This window comes from Phaethon aethereus, assembly GCF_964289735.1.
Source record: "Phaethon aethereus genome assembly, chromosome: 6".
Classification (NCBI taxonomy): domain Eukaryota; kingdom Metazoa; phylum Chordata; class Aves; order Phaethontiformes; family Phaethontidae; genus Phaethon; species Phaethon aethereus.
In genome coordinates, this window is record NC_138580.1 from 3,089,147 (window position 1) to 3,114,290 (window position 25,144).

The following is a 25,144-nucleotide window of genomic DNA, read 5'->3' on the forward strand; positions in this document are numbered from 1 at the left end:
CCAAACTGTGCTCCAGTGATGTGCACTATGTGGTAAGCAGGAGTTTTATCACTTAAATAACCCTGTACTTTAAAATGTGCAGATGCCTAATGGTTAGCTTTTATATATTGTCTCTGCCAAAAGCATGGCTGAAGTTTCCACTCATTTCACTGCACTAGAGGGAAAAAAATGCCACATGATAAAGTTTTATCAACTGCATTACCCCAATGATGTATGAAGTACTTACCAGCAACTAAAATTAAAAAAAAAACATAAAAACACAAGAAAAGATGGAGCAGAAAGAGAAGAAACCCACTCACTACTAACAGAGGAGCACATGCATGTGTTGATTAGTGGAAGTGGACCTGCGGAGATGGATTTTACTCCTAACGCTTATTTTAATGGCAATATAATTCTTTCTTGCTAGGAAAGCTGAAGGAACCAGTAATCACCCGTGACTCATATACCTTCCCTTTAATGTTATTGAGGCTCTTAATACTGTCACATCAGAAAAATGAAACACCACAACCAAAAAGCCTGTAAAAGAAACCATTTCCGTAGACAGCAATATTCCTATCCAAAATGCTGACAAATAACACACGGTATGTACAGTACGTGTGCTGCTCTGCAGGTCTAGTACATCACCAGTCCTCCTACTTGTATTTCCTTTCTTACAGTTCAGTGTTCTCCACCAGGCACTCCCATTTCAGTCTGATTCTATAGCTTTTGAGCAAACAAACAACAACCCCACAATAAACCCCAATCAAGCACTCTCACAAAATATTTAGCTATTTTCCCAGGTCTTTCAGCTGATCTCCTAGTCCTCAGTAAGGAATATCTTTAAAATGTTCCTCTTCCTAGAGAAGTGTTAAATCATGTCACATCACTCCAAGCTCTGCTAGCCAGGATGCGCAGAGTTTGTTTGTGAACTATTTTGCTCCAAACAGAAAGGCAAGTTTTACCTATTATTGAAGAGAGAAACAAAACCAAAAGAAATGTAGACTGAAATTCTACATTCTGAAAGCCCAGGAAACTGGACTTCCTCTACACACACTTCCTCAAGTCCCCAAGAATACAACTTCCCAGAGATCCTAGAGCACTGTTACACGTTACAGAGCAAAAGCAAACCCCTTTTCATCTAGATCTAAAAAGAAAAAAAAATTTTTAAACCTACACTACCTTTTAATCCCCTTAATCTGAACTCTTACATTTTACTGCTTACATTTCCTTTTATTTCAAACCATACCTGCAGAGTTCAGCATAGGAGCAAGCAGACCAAAATCTAACACGGTACCTACTCATCTGTTTAAAATTAAATGTCCCTGTGGCTGCATCACTGCCCTGGAGCCTTATCCAGAAAGACTGAGCAGGAACTTTGGGTCCGCTCCTCTGTCCTACAGAGGTACAAGATTGACGCTCATCTGAAATCACCTGCAGTCAGAAAATTGTAAGTGGGGAGGTTTAAACTGTAAACCACCAAAACATTTAAACTTTACTATCAACAAAAACTGTGCAACTCATTATACTTCAGAATTGTTAATACTCTTTATTTAATTACTACTATGGGAAGCAGAGATCAGAGGAATTGGTGCTTTTTGTAGCTACCTGGCTTGCAGCACGTGGGTCCCTCCCCACCTTCCACAAATTCCTGCAGCAGATGGCAAGGACAAGTTAATACTGGTTCTGGCAATGCCAGATGGAGATCGTGTTGCAGAACTGTCCTCCAGCCCTAACCCGCACTCACCCGCAGCGCTCCCAGAGGGGCTGCACCCAACCACCGCTGTTTCTCCCGCGCTTCTACGTACTCTTGTATGAATACACTAAAGGAATCACCTTCCCTCGCGAAAACCTAAGGAAAGCTCACATTAAAGGATAAAAGTGGGGCAATGAATTAACAGAAGATTGTCAGATTAATCTTTTATACATGACTTTACTTTCAAATATAACATGCTGCTTAACAGTGTGGGCTTCGATGCAAAAATTATGCGTGGTGGAAAACAACCCAATTCAGTATGTATTGTATGGTACAAACTGCTAAATAAATTCTAAGTCAAACATTCATAACTTGCTAGTATTTTTTCTTTCTTCTGTTATACGAATAAAACAAAATGAGTAATTTTCCAAAGCATCAGAGTTCTCCTCAATTAAAACAAAAGCAGTAATGACATAGTGAGCCTGACCTATTTTTTAAAAACTTTGCAAATGTATTTCATATCACTTGCCAAAGAATACATATGGAAGAGAAATTTTCTTTCTGAATACTTCCACACTTATTTTATCCTTGCTTGTTTCTGAGGACTTGTTCCTAAATTGTTAAGATCCTTCAAACAAAAAATGTCCATGAGCTATCATGGGAATCTATCAAAGTTGTCGATATTACAGAGTCCACATTCGTCACTTTTCTAACAGTTAAAAAATATTTTTTACAACCATAACAATAATCCTTAAGATGCCATTCAAGGAGATCTTAAAAGCATCAACAGCAGTATCGGATGAAGCAAAACCAAACATTTGCTGCTGAGTTATCCAACAGAAAACTGCCCAATACCATTATCTTCCCCATAAAATTTCAAAGAACTACTATAACACTTCATACTTTCTGCAGGAAAAATTATCAGAGCTTGTAAGTAGTGCAGCTGCTGGCCAACATTAATATTTATTTTTCTGGTACTTCAGGGAATAAAGAGACCGTTTTCTCAAGTTCTCCAGTACTATTAACAGTACAGTTAACTCCAGAAACCATAACCTCCCTATTTTAAAATGCCCACTCATCTCACGTCCCTCGGCACGGCCGGCTCACAGCATGTGGAAGAACCCGAGTACATGTCATCCAGCCTAATGCCCAGCAGAACTCACCGCTGTCCAAACATCAGGGTCGACTTTGTTTCTGCTTCGTTGAACACAGAAGGAGAACAGCATATCACAATGGTGGTTCTGCAGTTCCCACCAAGGGAATCCTGAAGTATTCGGGTCATTTTGCTGTCGCGGTATGGAACATGGGTTTTCTAATCAAAATAATAAGTAAGAGGCAAGAACAATTTTTTTAAATAATGATATTGTAATGAGAGAGAACATGAATCGACAATGAGAGGTTTAATGGATTTGGAGCATACAATCCTGAAGAGTAATTGTTTTGATTGTGCTAAGATTGGGTAACCGCTCAAGTGAAATCACTGAGAATTAGTTTCTGGTTTGTGGTTGGAAAGCTAATATTTTCTTCTTTCTGAATTGAAATGTTAGCTTTTTTTAATGTGTATGGCAAAGAAACAGCTAGATAAAAATCAACACAACACAAAACAGGATTACTTACAGTTCCTTCTGCCAAGGCAGATATCACATTGCCTAAAGCAGACAAAGACTTATTGATATTTTTAGCTTCATCAAGAACAGCTCCCTCCGCTCCGGTTTTGCTGACCTACCGAAGAGAGCAGGCAACAGTCAGGCTCAGCTACCGGCGTCTGTACAAATACAGATACAATGCAGATAATGCAACAGTTAAAGAAGTTCTGGGAAGAAAACCAAAGCAAGCTTATCCTCAGCGTGAAGAGGGAGAAAATTTTATATGCCCTTTTTTGTTAGTGGAAGCCTGTAATAGTTTCGCCTTTCTTCCAGTGTAAGAGCAAGTTGACCCTTACTTCGTTCAGGGAAAAGCTGCTAAGTCTGGGCTCGCCTGAGGACACTCGGGGACCACTTCCAAGACCAGACTGTCCACACAGATAGGGAACACTGCAGGTATATTCTCAGGGCACACCCGGTGGCACAGCGTACGCCACCAAACATGGTATCTTGGCTTTGTATTTCGCTTGCGTGGACCAAGAACATCAGGACAGAAGAAGCATGATCTCACTCATCCTGAATGCAAGGTTTACTGGTCCACAAACTGGATCCTAAAGCGGCCCAGATGAGAAGCTTGGTGGCCTGGGACCAGCACTCCTTTAGACAGCAACACAGTTTTATAGCCTTTTCTCTCTCTTTTTTTGGAGGGTGGGGTGGGTGGAGAAGGGCATGGAAATGTAAGAGAAAGCCAGATATTTTCTCTACATTAAAACTACACTATCTGTACTTTCCTCTAAAAATGCCACATGCCATAAAAGGAAACAATTGTATTTCTTAGAGAAGACAATCTGCCAAGGAAACCCTTATAGTATTAGAGCCTGACTAGGCACTCATTTTCTAAGCACCACTAAAGAGTTTTGAGTTTAACATTTAGTATTATATGGAATAATAGAAATTAACATGATTAATTACTCTGAAGGATGGCTTCTGCATTGTACTGCTGGGTTATCAACTAGTGTGTCCCAATGAGCAACCTGAAAGCTGTGCAGCCTATCAAACAAATTCTTTTATTTTACTTCTCATTTTCAGAAAGAAATAGAAATCTACTACCACAATGAAAGACTTTGCTTCATCATGAGTAATTATTTTGACATGCACAGTATTTACCAAGGATCGAGCTTGAACAAAGAATTCCATAGCCTTGCAAAATGATGAGGTTTGTAATTTATTTCATTTACAGATAAACAATTTCGAACACTCCAGAAGATGTTAGAACGAGAACAGGGAAACAATGACATTTTCCCACTGCAGTACTGTTCTAGACCATTAATCTTTTGGAAAACAGACACAAGTTCTTTTCTGGTTAGTATTTTTCTATATTGGAAAGCAGAAATAGTCACCACAATCAAGTCAGTCATTCAGGGAGCTTCAAATAGACTTCAGCTGTACAACTGCATTAACTGCTGTTATTTCATTGATCTAATATGTGAAATAATTACAGAAAACCTAGAAATAGGACGTGTCTGAATATAAGCAAATTAAAACAGCTGTTTAATTTGACAAATGACATTATTTTCTTCAAATACACATAATTAAATGTCAAGCTATATAAAAGCACACTGGTTCAATCCACTTCATAAATGAAGATATACTGCAGATTTTGGGAGTTTGCATTTCATACCAATAGTTCTGACCCACTCCTTTTCTCCATCCCACGGTTAAAAAAAAAACCCAAAAAACAAAACAAACCACAGATTGCCATACTCATGACAACCTAAGATAAGACTTCTGTAAAACCTAGCTTAGTTTTGCACTGCCACACATTCACATGATCAGTTTAGTGATCCCACTATAGGATCATCCAGCAGTTCAGGAAAAAAGAAAGATTACCTTCTCGCTCCCAGCCAAGTCTACCAGGTACAGCTTCCCACTGAGTTTCTTCTCAGTTTCCACATTCTCTTGTTTAATATTAATGAGGAAGATACTGTGGCTCCTAGAGCTGTGTTCATTCATATCTGCAATCAGATTTGAATGGTTTTGTTTCAATGACTTAATAACTTGACAAGAAATTATATTTCATCAGAGCTAGCCTATGGCTAGCAAATTCAAAAGTATGAGTCCATCCACCAGACAGCCTAGACCACTGTACTTACAGCAGTGTCTACGCCAAGAGCTGCAACCACCACCCATGGTCTACAAAACAAACTCCTACTTTCTCCTAACATGGCCAAATTAACCCAATTCATGATGAAAGACAACCTTGGGAAAAAAGCTTTTTCAAAAAAATTTTTCTTTCTTTTTTGAAAGATTTTGTTTCCCCTGAAGCAATAAGATTTGACCAGAAACGGTAAAAAATAACAAATCCCCCCCCCATAGCATAAGAATAAGAAAATAACATTGCACAGGTACAGTAAGAAATACAGGTTCTGTCCTTTTATGCTTCTTCATGAGTACAGACAGCCCATACAAAAAACTGCTGTGATATAACAGACACTATTTAGACATCGAACTACAATGAGGATGTATGTTCAGCATCCTGGACAGAGGAATAATTTTGAGCTGAGCAAGAGAATTTAAAGAGAAGTAACAATAATTGCAATAAAAAGAAGTTCAGCAGGTCTCAGTGCAATTGTGTGAGGAGATCTCACAACTTTTTAGCAAAAGTTTTCATCAAAAGCATACTTTTTAAATTAAAATTTCAGAGTGATTTTTATTGCTCATGTAATTAAAAATCCTCCTTCTCCCAGGCAGCTACAGTTTCAGCTTCCACTTATTCTAAGTGCGACTGTAACCATGTCATGCTTGAAGTTTCATAAAGTAGCAAAAAGACAACATTAAGAATCAGTAAACCACTGTTTCCTCTGCTTTCTCAGTTACTTTAAAATCCACTACCACCTTTTCCCATTCACAATCACAGAAATATTTATATTTATCTGAACTCCCTTTTTCTCCTCCGTCTCCAAACTCAAGGCTTTTTTCAGTAACACTTCCAAATTTGCTCCTCGCCATTTCAGGCTAGGTAAAATTCATTCTGTGAACTCTGATCAGAACTTTTCTGTGTGCACCAAAAGCAACAGGTAGTATCACAGCAAAAGGTGTATTTGGATATGTTTTGTTACAGAGAATAGCAGAAACAATGCGAGGAAATGTTACTCAGAAAAAAGAGAATACATTTCTATTAGTATGATGAGAAAGGCATGGGAAAGCTAAAGTAGTATTTACGAAAACAAGAAGGTAGAGACATGGAAGAAAAAAGAAGTTACGCAGTGGATCATAAAACATAAAATAAAATTTTAAAAAAACAATCATATAAACAAACAAAACAAAACCCCCCGACCCCCCTATACACAAAAACCCACCCCACCACCAAGATTTCAGTTATAAGCTGAGGTTCTGCCAAGCCCATGCTTGCATCAAAGACATCTTACAGTACAAATTGGGAAACCAGCCAAAGACACCTGCACTTTTTTATCACCGTAATGCTACTAGGCTGCATGCAACACCATGTCAACAAATTTGCCACAGGCTGAAGCGATTATTATGTTTTTTAATTGAGGAAGATTTGTTTGCTTTGGCATCATTAGAACTCAATCCAAGTCACTGCTTCACTGGGATAACTTGCAAGAGAGAAAGAGGCAGAGTCTGGTAACTGCCCGTCTTTGCCTGCCGTTCGACCTGTGAAATACTCCAAGTTCTTGACTTGTAGCACAAAGAAGAAAGTATGTACATAATTTCAGTTATACATTATTTCAAAATATCTATACTATGTGTAACAATACATATTTTGACATGTTATATAGCAATAGTATAGAATGCCATATATTAAATACAGGAGTTCTCAAAGCTGAAACAGTCAATAAATGCAGTGAAGCGGTAAAATAAAGTACACTATTCATTTTAGAGCATTATAGTTTGTGCATCATTAGATCGCTCACATAAGTAACTCAAAGTACTTTATGAACGTGAAGAATCAATACAATCAATACATCCCTACAAAGCCACCCACACTTTATAGCCAGAAAAACTTCCACAGAATACTTACTTGTAACGGCTACATGACGGTTAGCTTTCCCTTCATCAATGACATCCAAAACTTCTTCAGGACTAGATACAAATCTTTCTGTACAACCCTAGAAATATGCAAGTTGAAAACAGAAAAGTTTAGGAAGTGTCCTAGTACCCCAAATGCCATCAGGAAGAACATTTAGCACCAATGAACAAAATAATTAGCAGAACCATCAACATCCAACATGATCACGAGTGAGGCAATGGACCACAACATGCCTTTGTATGACTGTCAGGAGTCGTCCACGGGATAACGTGAGAGACAATTTTCTTTCACAAGAAAAGACTCAGTCCAATCAAACACACAGGAGAAAAGAGTTTCTATACGTAGAACACACGTAATGATACGTCATATATTCCTGTTACTAATTTGGGTTAGATTACATACCCAAATTAGCGTTTTTCTCTCTCAAGCTGCCAGACAAGATGCACAGTCCTTGATCTCTGCCTTAACGCAGTATTACTGAAGGAATTATTTTATCAATTTTATTTTGCCCTCCCCAGGATGAGAATAAACAGAATAATATTACATGTACATTATTAAGGCTCACATACGTTCATAACAAGTTTATTACATTTAAGTGAAGGCACAGGAAGTCATAAAAAATTCCTCACACAACAAATCTATTTTAAAATATTGCGACATTACAGCATCTATTCAACAAAATATTAAAGAACAAAATTCTTCAAGATGTTGTCTTTCATATCTGACATGAACTGGGAATATGAATACTTAATATTTAACACCGTATTAACAAAATGTAAATGTTTAAAGTCAATAAAATAAAGCAAACGTGATTCAAGCCCATTAATATTTCAGGAAACGGTTTAAATCCAGGGACCAATACTACTTGAACATTCAAGACTCCGAACATGAGTTGAATCAATTCAGCAAATGCACTGAGATACGAATGAAAATGTGTAAATAAATGCATATGTGAGAAAGAATGAAAAATGTTCCTTGTACCTTAACATATGGGACTCTGTTTTTATCTTCATGTACAGCGAGGTTTGTCTTTGACACTAGAAAAAAAAAGATGGAGATCATTAGGAATTTTCCACAGGTAATACTGTGTCAATAATCAGCATGACAGACAAATACTGTGAATGTATTAAATTTGTAAATGAGAACTGTAGTCACTTCCCAATCCTGATGAACTACCAATATTTCTGTTACATAAAACTTGTTTCTTGTTCTGTCAATCTTGTACCTGTTTCTTTAAAGTTAACTTTATGGCAGAAAAGCTTTTGTTTATTGCTTGGATTAATAAAATAATCAGAGACCAAATTGTTTTTGGTCAAAGCAGCAAGAATTTCCAGAGAGACGGAAGAACTCACTGGAATTTAAAAAAGCTCAAATACTTGTTCCTGGTTTTGTGTTACCATTAGCGTACATTCTTCTGTCTTCAGACTGATTCAACACACACAGTTCACACTTCAATTACCATACAGCATGCATACGCAGAGACACATGTTGTGAAAGAGAGATCACTCCCAACAAACTACCTAACAGAAGCAAAGCAAGGAATGAGTTGAACCGAGCGTATTCTAAATTTAACAAGAAAACCCCACAACTCAACCGAACACTATATACATTTTTAAATTACAGTTTTACTTTAAGAATACACATTGACAATGAGGCTCAGACTTGCCTTGAAGTCTGTAAAATTCTCTGTACTCAGTGATTTACAATCAAGCTATGTAGCACTGTAGAGGTAGGTGCACAAGAGCCAGCGATCAGATGACTTAAAATGCAAAATTCTCTTTCACAAATCAAGTCATACAGCTTAAATTTAAAGCGCTCTCAAAGAAAGTAACTGTTTCCACTTAAGCGTTGATTCAAAGCACTAAACCAAGCCAAAAAACACTCAGTCACATAAGAAATGCAGAACTTACCATCAAGTAGGTCCCTTATTTTGTCCAAATATATTTCAAAGTAGGAAACCTAATTAAGTAATCATAAACATTACAGATTTAAATGTTGGCTATTTAAAAATCTCTATGCCTCTATTTCCAGATCTGTCAAAATAAAAATCACCAACTAAACATAAAACCCACCTCCCACATAGTTTGAATCACATCTTTCATGTGAACATACTTGTATTTTGAATGATCTACAAGTCATTGGTCTTCCTCCATTTATCAATGATTCATCAGGAAAGTATATCAAAAAAAACCCTTCAGACAATCTTCATCTGTTTGGTTTTTTTTTTACATAGGCAAAATTGACAAAAATATTGAACAGAATCAAATCAATTCAGCCACTATCATATCAGTACAGCTGCATCACAAGAAGGGTCAAGTTTGACTCCAGCACAAAAGCAGACAAGCATCTTCAGTGGTTTAACATACAAGTTACATAAGCCTAAGCAATATATATTAAATTTTTAAATGAAGCATATGTAAGTGTTCTGTCTTGAATCAAGTCACAAAGAAGAAACTGAAAATGAGCTTTTCAGTAACAGAGAGACAGACAATTGTCCTACAAAAGAAAAAAAATTGAGCGGGAGAATGTATGAATGACTCTCTTAATAAAAGGGTATTCAACTCACAGAAGCAAACAGAAATGTATTAGGGGCGTGGTGCCTAACCATACCCTAAATAAACTTTATCCAGGGATTACTTAGCTAGAATACTAGATGGTTAAATTCTGGATATCAGTAAACTCTATTTAGTAAAGTATCATTTTCTCTCATGTGAAAAGTAAGTTATGTCTGGGTTTTTATACTGATGAGTTAATCTTCCTATGTGACAACTGCTATTGAATATAGATATATTTTGCTTTTGTGCATTTACATTTGCATTTGTCCCATTTAAAGCCATCCTCTGGACCAGCTCATTTCAACAGTCCGGTTCATCCAGACTTAACTCATGTGCTTTACATTATCCTGTTAACACACTGTTGCTGAGGACCAACACACACAGGAGATACCAAGTTCCCCTCCCTGTTCTAAACAGGTATGTGTTAAAGGGGGGGCAGGGGGGAAGTCATTTTCAACATTGGGTCAGTTACTAAAAGAGTGTGACAGTGTGGTTAAATCCTTGCTCCCAATGACAGAACATGCATTTCTCTCAAAGACAGCTCCTTGTATAATCACTCATTCATTGCTATTTAGGCGCTTTTCCGTTAAGATATTCATACACATCAACTATGACACGAAACCAGTGCTGGCAGAACATGATTTGTAAAGTGATATTCTTCTGCCAGGACAGGAATTTACTATGTCTTGTGCAAGGGGGTCCCCATCTGTTGGCATCCAAGTGCTATGATGTAGAATAGCAATAGCCACAGGAGAGCTGTACAGCTGGTGAGATTAAATCAGTGTCACTCCTATGGAAGCTATTTCTATGAAAATTTGGAGGCATCTCTTCTTAAGGAGCTCAGCATTTTACAATCTAAGGTCTATAAAAATACTTAGATGGTTTTTTTGTATTTCATAAGGCTGCTGCTTCTGTCTGTACTTCATGAGCTCACCCCCAAACAGGCACTGCTAAGAAGGTTCTCAATACAAAATGACCTTCCAAAAGATCAGTAGCTGGTTCAGAGTTACTCTGCTAGATGATTAAAACATATATATACACACACACACATATATATATTCCCAGAAGTGCTTCAAGGGCTTTAATGCAAGCAGCACTAAAAAGTCACTCATCTCTAACTTTCAGGCACAAGAGGGTCAGAAGAGGAGAGCTCCATCTTGGAGAGCATCACTTGGTCACAGCAGGAGAAGGGATGGTGTTTTCACACTATCAGTGCTCAGCTACTTAACTTTACTGAAGCCGTCTAGTATATTTGTGTGTTTTGGGGGAGGGATGACAGTGGAGTACTCATTTTTCCTGCAACTCACTGCGTAATTTTACTGATGTCTGCTTGGAAGCAAGCCGTAGCCTAACCCAACTCTGCCAGACGGACCAATGCCCCCCCATGGCTGAGAGCCCCCCAGGAGACCAGATGAACAGTAGGAATTAAAGGTCACTCAAAAACTTTGAGAGATTGTATGGTTGGAATCAAGATCAGGACACAGAAAAACATAGTAGCTGTTCAAATGGAAACTTAGACCACCATCTCAAAGAACCCATAAATAAGCTTTTAAGCTAAAAATTACTTCTAAACATTTTTCCGTAAATTGCCCAAAGCCATCTTTCCACCATTTCAAACCTACTTATTATGAAGGACTCTTTATATCCTTAAGATAGGAACAACATGTCAGTATTCTCACAAATGTCACACATATCAATGGTATTTACAGTCGTAACTAGTGGGGCTGGGGTACAGCTTTTGGAGAGGCTGCAGTGAAATAAATGTTCTCTTACCATGTTGGCTAAGCCCACCAACTGTGGTGAGAGACAAGGCAACCAACAGCCTAGCAAACCTGAGCTGAAAACACACTCAGGAAAAATTTCCATCAAAGGCTCGTAACTGTATTAGATTATTTCTAGTAAATATCCTCAGTAACGTAATGGTTTTTTGAGTTATAAAACGGAGAAAGGAAAAATTCTGCAGCGCAATAGTGTAGCATCAACACACACTCCCATCCAAGTCAACTTTCTTCCATCCATTACGTAACACGCCATTCCGCATTTACCTTTATATGAAACTCCAGGTTTTCATCCATGGAATAGATGTGATCAAAGATGTCATGTGCAATTCTCGGAATGATTCCCATGAGCTGAGGGTCGTGCAGTTTCCCCTACAGACACAAAACCAAACCGTAACTTGGAAAGCCTTGCTCAGGCACATGAGGAGAAAGCCTTGTCCAAACACACCTTCCTCCAGCGGATCCCTGGGAACGTGCCTGCTGCTCAGGGGGGGATTTGCTTGATGTAAGTGCACAGAAAGGTGGCAGAACGACTCGACATGGGAGCACTCCTCACCCGACAGAGCACCTTTTTGTTTTGTCAGCTCCTGCCGTTTGCCCAGTGTGCTGTCCTGCCGCTATTTACACTGCCACTCTCCGATGGAAGATGGAGGAATAAACACAAACGTACAAATTGCAGCCCGGTTCTCCCAGTTAAATCAGATATTTGGAAACATGTCAGAAGCAAGAAGTATTAAAGCATTTTGTTTCTCTTTCACCACTATGCTAGAAAGCTAAAGGGTAATCTGGGTTGTGGGGATTTGGGGATTAGAGTAATATATTCTGATTTGAGCTTGCTGGGACTATTGCCAGAGAACTGTGCCTTACAAACACTCCCGTTCTCTATGTTAATTTGCACGACTACCTTCCTCTATTCTTTCCAGAACTGAATATTAAATAAAAACAACAATTTCCCTGGCCGCACGGCTCCTTTTAGTTGCATTGCACTTTCTGACAAAGCTGGGCACGTACACGAAAGCTAACACCACTTGAACATTGAATAGAAATATAAACTCGAAACAAAAATCTTTTCTGACTACAGCGTACACTGCATTACTATTTCCATATGTTATATGAAACTGCATAAATATGCAATAACAAGTCAGTTCATCACAACATACCGTCTAAATACTCTAATACACCTTTGTCTAAATCTTTGTCCAAGTAATGCTGCCGATATCACCATAACAAAGCATCTTACTCCAAATAGTGGTAGGGAATTTCTATTTTTTTTTTTTTTAAATATAGTGGGTAGCCATACAATTCTAAATCATGGGAAGTCAAATTTGATCTGTAATTGCTAAAAATTATTAAACACCGATTTTTTTTAGCAAAATATGGAAATCATACACAGGTATATGTGTTTCTCAATATTATGCATGTTCGTGAACGACTAGTGTGTCACATTGACCTGTTTCCAAGTTACTCAGCCTTTATTAGTATATTTAAAGATAGTCTTTCTAGACGTCGCTTCCTTTATGCTAAAGCTGGTGAAATGACAGTCAACTTCTAAGCATCAACCTAGGATGAAGGAAATTTAACATGAAGTACTGACATAATCTCTCATTCTATCTCAAAGCCTGTATTTAAAGCAGTTATTAGGTTTCTGCCCTTGAATTACACAACTTGGGAGGAAAAAAAAGGGGAAGGGGAATATAGATAAATCACAGAATCACTAAGGTTGGAAAGGACCTTCAAGATCATCAAGTCCAACCATCAACCCAACACCCCCATGCCCACTAAACCATGTCCCCAAGTGCCACATCCACACGTTTTTTTGAACACCTCCAGTGATGGTGACTCCACCACCTCCCTGGGCAGCCTGTGCCAATGCTTGACCACTCTCTCCGTAAAGAAATGTTTCCTAATACCCAGTCTAAGCCTCCCCTGGCACAACTTGAGGCCATTTCCTCTCGCCCTGTCGCTGGTTACTTGGGAGAAGACACCAACCCCCACCTCACCACAACCCCCTTTCAGGTAGTTGTAGAGAGCGATGAGGGCTCCCCTCAGCCTCCTCTTCTCCAGACTGAACACCCCCAGTTCCCTCAGCCGCTCCTCATCAGACTTGTGCTCCAGACCCCTCCCCAGCTTTGTTGCCCTTCTCTGGACACGCTCCAGCACCTCAACGTCCTTCTTGTAGTGAGGGGCCCAAAACTGAACACAGGATTCGAGGTGCGGCCTCACCAGTGCCGAGTCCAGGGGCACAATCCCTGCCCTGCTCCTGCTGGCCACACTAGTGCTGATACAGGCCAGGACGCTGCTGGCCTTCTTGGCCACCTGGGCACACACTGCTGACTGCCTTCCTATATAGCAGCACTCAGCTGTATCTAAACTGTGAATATTTTATTTCTATTTCACAAATAATGTTACCTTCTGTAGCAGCAGCAGTTAAATGCTATACCATATCCAACATCCTATCAAGCTTCCCAAAAACTGAAACGTCCTTGTTTTATGATACACCATTTCATTTCAGACTCTGAGAATGAAAAAGAGGGTGATTAAATAAACTAAGTCCCTGGTGAAGGGGCAAACTCGTATGCACAACCGCACACTTCAGCCAAGCCCCAGCACCTTGCCAGCAGAGCACCCGCTTCCATCACACAGCGCTGTTATTTGAGCAGAGGCCGCAATACAATTTCCACACCATCCATCCCTTCTCCCTGAAGAAGTCCTTGAAAAGCTCAGTGAAACCACCCAACTACCCTGCATTACCGCATGGAGAGAGACTTCCCAAAGAAGGGAAATGAGTTTTTCCTAAAGTAGGATAAACAGAGATTTGCTGATATTTCAACACCCACAAATGCAACCAAAGGCATCCATGCTGTGAAGTGCTGCAAGATGCGTGATTCCTAAGGCAGCAGAGGCAAAGGCAGCTACAGAACCCTTTTCTACAGAGGCTTTGATCGAGCTGGGTTGTTGGCTCAGCCAAAGGACAGCCTGAATTCCAAGTTTTGTTGCAGAGACTTCTGTCTGCACAGCAGTGCATCCGTTTTGGAACCACTGCATCAGGCAAACCTTTCCTCTAATAATTGCTTGGGCTCTGGGTAAGTGACAACTTATAAAAGTATTTAATTAAACATTCTCCTAGCCTCAACAAGCCCTGTAATAATTATGCTTTCCCTTATACAGCTTTCTTTAGCTCAGAAGAGAAATCAATCTGTAAAATATGATTAAGTGTGCATGTAACTCAATCACTGCATCTACAATTTCTTGGGCTTTGTCACTACTTAAGACAGTAGAAACCTCAGTGAAGCAAGATCACATTCACTGCTTTGCAAAGAAAGAGTTAAGAACTTCAAAAAGCTGTAACACCAGCATTCTCTGATGCATTGAAAAAATAACCCTTATCATTTTTCCTTTATTATCAATGGATTTTTATTAAAACAAGAGATGATTGAAACAGGTCCCGCTATAATTTATGGAGACCATAAACTGGAAGGGCAGAGAAAGGTAAAGGTAAACTGGAAAGCTGGAATCAAAAAACCCAAAACGCTCTCATAGATTTAGCTGTGACCTCAGGCAGAGTTTGGAGAAATGTGCTGCTGCTGCCCTGCTGACATTGCAGTTAGTGAACGCCCCCTTAAGCACCAGGACAGAGTTCTCTGCTCATTAAAGCCTCTCATTTTAATAAGAGCATTAATTTCCACATTTAAACATAGTAGACAGGCTGTAGCTAGTGAAGTGTAACATTTGAGACAGTGCTGTTTTATTTCAGATGTTGACATAATAACTACAATCTATAGGGACCTAGTACTGAAAACTCTACTACAAAGTCAAAGTATAATCTTTTGGGCAAAAATATGTAATTTTTGAGAAGGTTTTGGTTATATCCTGCTATACAGGTTGGCAAATGTTTTATCTAGCACAGAGGAAAGACCTATGTATGTCAGAAAGCCTGTCCTGGCTATGTTATACTACCATGACCTGCTTAAGCTTAACACTAACACTGTGAAGCTTTTCACATTTACAGAAAATCCTCCATAACAGCTTTACCAAGAGGATTTACTATTTCTTCAACTTCAGATGACTTTTTTCTTCCACAACATACTTTAACAACTTTACAAGAGGACGTTAGGTTAAAAAGGGGATTAAAACTGAATATAGACTTGATTCCACTTTAAAATGACAGCTTTTTCTTTATAAAAGTAGTAAAATAGCCATTTTTCTACAGTCATTTTCTTTATTGCAGCTTGTAATTCTGAATATAAATTGGCTTTAAGAGATCTTTCCCCTTGCCATGTGGAAGCACCAGCTCAAGCCCTGCAGACATTTTGATTTAATTACATTCAGAGCCGGCGGATTACTCAGCCATTGTGCCATCTGTGAGGGCTGAGCTAGTGATTTCCCCCATCCTCGCAAGAACAGGCTTAATTAGACATGAGGCATCAGTTATTGCATCCTCCAGGAAAAGAGCAACTGTGGCAATCGAACAGCAATTTCACCAGGGCCTGTTGGCTCGAGAGAATATTGCTTTCCTTCTCCTTTAACCTTCAGCTTAGGTAGGTCACCCGTGTTAATCGTGTAGCAAAACCATCTGATGCTGTTAAACAAATGAAAGCTCATTTTTTTCCTTTCATTTAGCAAAACTTTGCTGCAGCCCTCCTGTTTACAGGTCACAGTTGAACTGAAATGCTCCAAGACACCCAGCTTGTACAGCGTTGTGATGGAACAATCACATGCAAGGATTAAATGCTTGAATTATCCTCCTTTTTTTAGCAAGGGACTAAAATATCTAAAGGTCTTCTAACTGAACAGTTAAAAAAAAAAACAACCACAACACAGGAAAAAAACTACACCATCACACTTCATGTAGCAGAAAGATGAACAGATTTAGGACCTCAGCCACTGGAATCTGGTATCGTTTGGTATTCTTCTCCTCCAAAGCCACAATCCTCAAATTCATCCATCTGTGCTGCAGCACACGAGAGTGGTATTCCCAGAAGGGGAGGGCAAATGAGAAAACCAGTAACTCAGGCATGAATTTTCATAATCCTGCATGCAAGGGAACTCTATAGACCCTTATTACTGATTTCATTTGTGGATTAACAAATCTCACCCAAATGCTTTAAAATATACATATACCTAAACTGTTTTGACAAATATGGAGAAGCTATACTTGATATTTTTCACTCACCATTTGTTAGTTTAGCTAGATATCTATAGACATCTCAAAAAAACCTCCACATTGAAAGAAATAATACAGCTTAAAAGGCAGTAGAAGCTAAACATACCCAGATCTCTTTTTATATGTCACTCACAGCTGAGTGCTCCAGATAGCTGGCTTGTTCAGGTAATTGGTACATATAATTCAACTGCTGCTACCAAACTGATTTAATTTTGCCACTGTACCTCCATAGTATGCGTTTTGCCTGATGATGTCTGTCCATAAGCAAAGATTGTGCCATTGTAGCCTTCAAGAACATCTGCAAGAAGAAGCAAAACAATTAAAATCCAGGTTCAAAATGTCATTATGAGTTACCACTGTTTCATAAGTCTTCTACAATGCTGAAGCTCAATTAGAAATTAGTTTGTGCAATAAAGAATGGGGAAAATACGACATAACTAGCTATCTTTAGGCCAAAAAAAAAGCGTAACAAAATCTAAGAGAATTACAGAATTACTGACATGTTTCTTAAAAAAAATCTCTGGACACTAGATATTATCCAATATACCTGTGCAACATGGAAAAGAGGAAACTTAATTACCTGCATTCTAAACCATCATGTAACAGAGAAAATTAAACAAAATCATACTTTTTCAACTACTAGAACACCCTCAACAGTTCACGGCCTCATTAATTTCCAAAGCAGAAGAGCAAAGCAAGAAGAAAGTCAGCTGAACAGGAATTTGCTTTATTGAAAATATACATCTCTCAAGGAAGAATGAATAATTTTATACTGCATTAAGACATAAAAATATCCATTTTTGACTTTGCACTGGTTAATGTCTATAGTAGCTTTCAGAAATCCGGAGGGTGGGAAGGCAGCTGGTTCTCGTGCACAGTCCCACATCCATTCATTGCCGTTGAAAGGATTACTGGGTTGGACTTGCTCCAAGGCAAGTGAACTTGAAGTCTTACCAGGCTACCGGGAGAAAAAAAAAAGATATATGTGTGTGTATATACACATATTTATAGTAAAGATATATACATGTCTGTATTTTATACTATTGCATATAACACCATATTGTTATATATACATAAACACACACATATAATCTCCTTATTTGTATCTCCATATGTATGTATGTAGATGGTCCATCTAGGAAGGAGAATTAAATAAGGTATGTTAGAAAGATACAAAAAGAATGAAGAAACAAGTGTGAAAAAAATTGAGATAAAAACCGCAGAAAGATGATTACAAAGAAAAGAAATGGATAAAAAGAATGGAAAGGAAAAGTGATCTTTTTCTGAGACAACCACGACATAGACCCTAAACACACATTTCCTATACAGTAATACTGAAAATAAGGATGAAATTGGAATGAAGCCATTTAAAAAAAATACATTCTAATTAAACACAGAATGTAACTGTTTTAAGTTGTGGCAGAACTATTTTGGGGAGCTGAAGAGGACAGACATGCCAGAGGTTGTACAGATCTCCACAGGCTGGTGTTGGGTAAATTTTTCAAATCTTGAAATCTAGGAAGATGACAAAGTTACAGACTATAATTACTGTCATTCCGGTTATTAATATTTTGTATGAATTTAGCATCCTCACCTGTTTATAAACACAGAGACACTGCTTATTCTTGCTTTAGGGAAACAAAGTTTAAAATAAGGAATTATAAATAATAATTGCATAGATAAAAAAACAGACATCCAGCCATAGATGCAGTGCCATCCTGAGTTCATGCCTTCGACCCAGAATTTCACCAACAGGTTTCAAAGCAGGGCCAAAGTTCCTGTTACTGGTATTTCAAAACATCCATTTGCCAGTTCTTTTCTGAAGAGAACATCTCGCTGATTTTCAGTTCAACACAGAATGAACTTGAGTGGAAGGGAAGGGGTAGCTGGAAGGCAGGAGAAGACAGCTGGCGAGCCTCGCTGCCAGCCATCCGCCTGCACCACGTTCAAAGCTCATTCACTTCCACTTTCACGGGTACAATTTTAACAGCATTTTTTTCCAATGAAACCCCAATGTATACTATCTTTGGAAGACGCTGAAGTAGAATTCTGCTAGGAGCTCCACTCAACTTGCACCAATAGGTCTACCTTGGGTGAACCAGCAGAAACACGGAGTGCAGGACCAAGGATGGAGAGACGGAGGTGCAGCCAAGGATCTGCAGCGTAAGAGCGGTGGCAGCAGCTCACAGGAGACAGGAGTTACGTCTTGTTTTTTAATACAAAAATACTACTGTCTTTTAGAAAGTTAATCAGATTAATACTAAATTTCAAAATAGCCTGTAGGAAAGGCAATGTTTAATGCAACTGTATTTGAAATATTTTAAATGAAAAGCTTACTTTCTTCTTAAACGCACTCACACATCTAAGCACAACAGGGAGGCAGTCATATTTAACTTTTGAGACTAGATTCAGTTGTAAGTACTCCACATCTATTGTGTAGACAGTTCCATCTTTGTTAGCCAGCAAGGAAAGAAAATATTTGTGTTTGGACTTTTTTATTCTCACCTAAAATCTAGCTAGAAGTTGGAAAAGGAAGAAGGTTTGTTTTTCTCGTTAGATGAAAGCCAGCTCATGTTTGGAAGGTGCACAGAACCAGAATTTCAAAGGTGTTTAGGTATCAAAAAATGGAAATAGTTGTCCAAGGAGGAAGTCAGAAATCCTCAAGCAAATATGTGCAACCCCTTTTTGTTTCTAAAAGATCACCTAGCATCCAAATACCTTTTAAATTCCACCCCAGGACCGTTAAGCACAATCTAAGAGTTCACTACTACTATTTCCAGTTTTTGCCAAACTTGGTTAACATTTTTTAAAAATGGGTTGAATTAAAAAAAAAAAGGCGTATTATCTCCAGGTGAATGCAAGGTACAATGTCAGTTCTATGCTGGTACCCAGCCTAGGGGGAAAATAATCTGATTAATCAACTGTTACACAAGAAAATTGCTCAGAATGTGCATCAATGTATACTAAGATGCATCACTGCTTGAGGAAGCATAGGTAAGTAATTTATCTTCCCAATTAGCAAAAAACACCTTATTTTATAAAAGTCCTTTGCACCAGCTGCAATTAAAAAAAGTCAGTCTCTGTGGTAGAAGAGGTTATTTTTGTTGGACAGCTTTCCACCTTAAGATAGTTAATATACCATCTGTCAACTGGATAAAGAGAAGAGACAGTTGCCGACAGAAACAGCCTTCACAAAACTTAAGAGGAAAGGAAAGGGGGGAAAAAACAGATGAACAAAGCGACCAAACAAAGGTCAGTTGGGACTTTTGCGGAACTCATAGCAAACAAAGCAAGGCCAAGTGCTTGTCTTAATTCTTGGTCCAATCCTCTCTACAATGATTTTCAGTTTGATTTACCCTCCCCGCAAAAGCCAGCTACTCGACTCGGCCACTCAACTGCTGCCAGATGGCCTTCCTCCTGATGAGGATGGTCAGGAGAAGTAGCAACGGTCTAAAACCTCAGCCCTTCTGTCGGGGCTACAACACAGACTGGCTCAGGTTAGGGACCCAGAACAGTCTCTCCAGCAGCACCGGAGCACCCAGCAGAGCTCTGCAACAAATGGCCAAGGGCAGCTGTGGACTTGAGACCTTTCACATGGACCACTGACACGTAAAGGAGTCTTAATGGCAAGAAGAAAGACCAAATGGCTTTACGGAAGTCCTTTCAGCCTCATTCCTACAATCAAATTTTTAGGTCTATATTTACCTTTTCCTTCTCTAAACTTTCTAGTTCTGCGACTCAGCATTTGAGGCCCATATTTCTAACCAGAATAGAAAGTCAATAAGCTATTCAGTGAGAGCAAACCCACTGCCCAAAAAATCACTAAAGCAATTTTCTCCTCCTCACAGGACACACAAATGTGCAGATGTTCACATGTGCACTAATGTGCTCACAGCTCCAGTGCTCAGCAATAGTTTGGGCCATTATAAATATTCTTCCCTCAATGTAATTGTAGGAAGGATGCAAAATCCAGATACAGACATCCATCTGTGTAGGCTGAGAAGATAAAGCTGTTTTCTGGCGATAGAGCACGATGGGAAACAAAGCTTAAGTGGTGGCAATCACACGCTATTGTTCCCTTTCAGATTTAGTGATATTTCTCAGTTTGGTTAAAAAAAAAATGCAAACACAAGTTCCTAAACTGTGGTCATATGCACCAGTGATGATTCCCCACACACTTCCCCTGCTGGTACCTCTGCCCTTGGGAGCACCTTGAACAAACACCATGCCAGCGCCCACCCCGATGCAAATCACTGTAGCACACAAGATTGCTTCTCCTCCTCTAAAAAACTCCTCATTTCTCATGTTTCTCACGTGTGGAATGGGAAATACTTTGACTTAGTCATTCAGCTGTTTACTTAAACCTAATCTCATTTCTTCATTAGTGAAAAAAACCTCATTTAGATCATCCTTATTGTCAACATGGTTATAATAACCATTGTTTCAGAGACTGTTAGGCCAGCTGGCATTTTCTGTAATAACATTAATCACAATGAAACCATCAGCCATTTCATGGGAGTATAATGAAATCTGATAACAAATGGTAACCTTGAAAAGCTATTTTAAAAAGTCTCAAAGATTTAAATAGTGCTCCAAGTTGTAATGCACTCAGCTCGTATTTCCATGTAGTAAATTACATTGTTCCAGTCTATCAGAAACAGCCCAGTCCGTTTCACATACTTCACTTTGTTAGGCTTTAAACTGAAAATGAAAAGTAAGGAAATGTGAGCCCAGAGCTCAAGAACATCATTCCAGTAACGCTGTGCTCTCCCTCCCAGGACCCCCTCCCTGTCCTACATCCTCCTCCTCTCCTCCCCTCCCTCCCCATCACTCTCCTCCTCACTTTCCCTTTCTCCTTCTCTCTTTTTTCCCTGTTTTTCTCTTTTCCTTTCTTCTACACCCTCCTCCTCATCAAACTTGCCTTTCAAGTCATCTAGGAGGTCCAAGTTAACACACGTGCAAAAGTATGTTTGAGCTCTATTTTCAGATAGGACTTTGGAGAGTATTTGCCTTTCTATTTAGCTAATGAAGAAGACGTAAATCACTGATTTAGGTCTTCCAAATTGCTCTCAAACAGGATTTTATTTCTCTCGCCATCTTCAGGGCAAACCAACTTCCACAGAGGATATAAATAGCCTCCGCAAGTCTACAAATAGCGGTGTGCTGCTTCTGTTAGCACACACTGTAGTATTGAGACAGTTCCCCAAACTTCCAAAAGTTGAGCGGTGTGTCAGCAAGCTGAACTAGTAACTGCTAAGCTCTACGCCTCCAATCCCACCAGTTTTTATTAAAGGCTTACCCGTCTGAAGTCAGAATTGCCATAATTGCCCCCTCTGAGAAGAGGCAACTGAAGTCTTATAACTCATTTCCTCTTTCTAAGATCAAATAATTTAGCTTCTGGTCCTCACCCCTGATCATCTAGACTACAGGCATGTTGGTTTGCTCGAGGCTGTCCAAGTGAGCCAACTAATTTCCTCCAGAACAAAACGCAGGCTTTGCAGCAGGGCTGCGCACACCAGGGACCTCTCCTCACTGGCAGACACACAAGCTCTCCACAGATCCACCTCCATGCCTGAAATGCTAGCGAGTCCTTCAACACTGCTTCAGTAGCTGCTGCACCTCTGAGTGCAACCCCAAATCTCTCACGCTACATAAATTCCACAGTGTTCAGCAAGCAGCCTTGCATTGCTATACAAGCACAGCTCTGACACCACTCCCATAGTCTACATACTTGGATTTGAAAACAAGAACTGATGACCAAATCTTGGGGGGCACAGGGACACCACACAACTAGACCGGGTACTACTTGTAACCCCTGAGATGCTGTAGCAGTTGTAATACCATCATGGATGGACTATGCAGCATCAGAACCAAGCGGGAGCTCTGAGGGTGATTTGGGAGGTAGGGGAAAGTACAGCAGGCAATTAAAATGCACCCAAAAAGTTTGATTCTCAAGTCAAAATCTTGAAGTTTCATCAGTTTATGAAGGTTTTGTTTTAAACAAACAGGTTGCTATCCAACAGGCACTAGTGTTCTCATTTCATTTTTAAGTGCAAGCTATATGCAGGCAAAGCAGCTACAAAAACAGTGCCTTCTATATTTTCCTTTAACGGTCCACCCTTCCATTCAAAGACACAGCTACTCCGTGCTCATCCTGTACCAAGTAGCCTCACGCTGCATGGAGAATGTGCTTTTTGTTGCTTATCATCTATCGCAAAAAGCAAATATTTGTGTGGAATAAGTGTCACACACAAGGAGAAAGTAAGGAACAACTACAAGCAATTCCTTCAGCTTTTTCTTTTGTTGTTTGTTCGGGTTGGTTTTTGGGTTTTTTGGGTTTGGTTTTTTTGTTTTTGTTTTTTGTTTTGGGGGGTTTTTGTTTGTTTTTTGTTTTTGTTTTTTTACACAGACAAGTCCTTAAAAAAGGAAATGCTTGGAATTACTAATTACTAAACTCCCACACACACATCTAAACATTTATTATCCTGTCTTTAAATAGCTTGAGGGGACAGGGAGACATCTTTTTCCCTCCCCCCAAGCAGGAATAAACAAAGACAACACCTACCTTTAACAATCTGCTTGGCACAGGCATTATAAACTTGTTCCTGGGTGGTATTAGGAGGTAACACTCTATCAAAGACATACGGCTTCCCTTGCTGCAAACAAAAGAGAAACTCTATAAGGTAAAGAGCATTTTAAACAGTTTATAGACCCAATTTAACAGGAATCCTGAAACGCAGCATTTACTACAAAGGAAGCCATTCAGTGCAACAGAGATGACAGTATTTTGTTGACTTAAACAGATGTGACATCTCGTGTGCTCCAAAACCATCTTTTCTATAGCTGGCAAATAAAACACGCCATATGTTCTCTGTGTGTTCACATTTGGGTCAGCAGCTACAGTTACAGGAAACAATAAGCTGAAATATCAGCAACAGAAAGTTGATTATTTTCTCCCTCTCCTAGGAGTTAAGGGGGAATAGCCATATCAATATGTGCAAAAGATTTGCCGTTCGTTACTGCAAACTAGTGAAAACCGTGGTGTGAGAAACAGCAATCAGACCCAAGAAAATCAGAAGTTTGCAGGTCCTGAGAGCTACCTTCTGCTAAGGCCAGGGTGGCCAGGCATGGTCCCAACGAACGCTGTGTTCCTTCAGCAGAAAGAGCCTGGTTTCGTTTCTACACTAAACACGCAAATGTGTGTCGGTAAAACCCTGGGTTAGACCCAAACCAGGCACCCCAGACAGACTGTACATTGGCCTAAGTTTGTATTTTATTCAGAAATTGTCATTATTTTTATCCTTAGCACCTACAAATAATAAGACGCCGTGTGGAAAGAGCTCCAAAATGACGTTTTGAACGGGATGGGGGCCATTTCCACGTTGTGAACCACCCACCACCGTCTCACCACAGACACCGAGCAGCCCCAACTCCCAGATGACATCACGACTGACACTTATTCATACGTATATACGGTGTAGCACAACCCGCGCATACACTTCCAGAAAATTTTGATTCCTCTTTGTAGCGAGTATGATCGGTTACAAGAGAAACACATATTAACAATCCTAAAAATAGGTCTGCATGACACTTAAAAGGCAAATCAATTTTTAATACAGCAGTTCAGCTCTTTACAACTCAAAAACAAGCAAGGCATTTGCATTTAAAATACAACTCCTTTATTTAAAGTTACAACTAAGCGGACGTGTAACATCTTTCTCATCTTCCGTCAAAGCCGGTAATATTTCCCGTCGAAGATGTGACGCCTGCTCCGAGAGCAGCGTACCGAGGGTTTCAAAGCTAACTGCGAGGCAGCTGGGTACCCCATGTAGGAGCCTTGTTCTGCTGGGTCGATGTGCCATTCTGCCATTTGCAGCCAGCTCTTCAAATGCTGGGCTCAATTAGCTGGTTTTGTCACACTTCGATTTTACTTCAAGCCGATCGTAAGCTTACACTTGCCTGCTCCTTAAACTCTGCTACTTAACAGCCACAGAGGAAAATAAGACAGAGGGGTGTTTGCCTGCAATGTGCGTTCTTCATGTTTCATCCCAGAATTGCGAATCTCAAGGATAAGAAGGCAATTTATAAATTGTTTAGTAAATAACTCGTGGTCTTGTGCTGGCATGGGGGCCACCCAAGCACCCCACCTGGTAAGACACAAGCCCAAAGAGGCAACTCAGACCGACATCACCAATGTGGCCCCAGACCCCGGGAGTGCGGTGGGACTGCTGGGAGCACCCAGCTGGCACCCACCCCAAACTCTGTCTCTCCACAGCTTTCCATGGACAGTGCACACTGTGCGGCTCTCAGCTAGACAAAGCTCTTCGCTCCCAGGACGAGA

The 25,144-nt window shown here is 39.6% G+C and overlaps 1 protein-coding gene across 1 annotated transcript in view; it reads right to left on the reverse strand.

Annotated features, from left to right (window-relative positions):
* The window catches only part of KIF5C (kinesin family member 5C), a gene marked incomplete at both ends in the record, with an annotated part of 79,699 nt that overhangs the window by 30,334 nt on the left and 24,221 nt on the right, over positions 1–25,144 (reverse strand). The window contains 9 exons of the mRNA XM_082001765.1: positions 2,836–2,984; positions 3,290–3,394; positions 5,146–5,270; positions 7,298–7,385; positions 8,288–8,343; positions 9,217–9,265; positions 11,907–12,011; positions 17,028–17,101; positions 23,369–23,459. Coding sequence (XP_081857891.1) covers positions 2,836–2,984; positions 3,290–3,394; positions 5,146–5,270; positions 7,298–7,385; positions 8,288–8,343; positions 9,217–9,265; positions 11,907–12,011; positions 17,028–17,101; positions 23,369–23,459 — 842 coding nt within the window. The remainder of the gene's footprint in view (positions 1–2,835; positions 2,985–3,289; positions 3,395–5,145; positions 5,271–7,297; positions 7,386–8,287; positions 8,344–9,216; positions 9,266–11,906; positions 12,012–17,027; positions 17,102–23,368; positions 23,460–25,144) is intronic.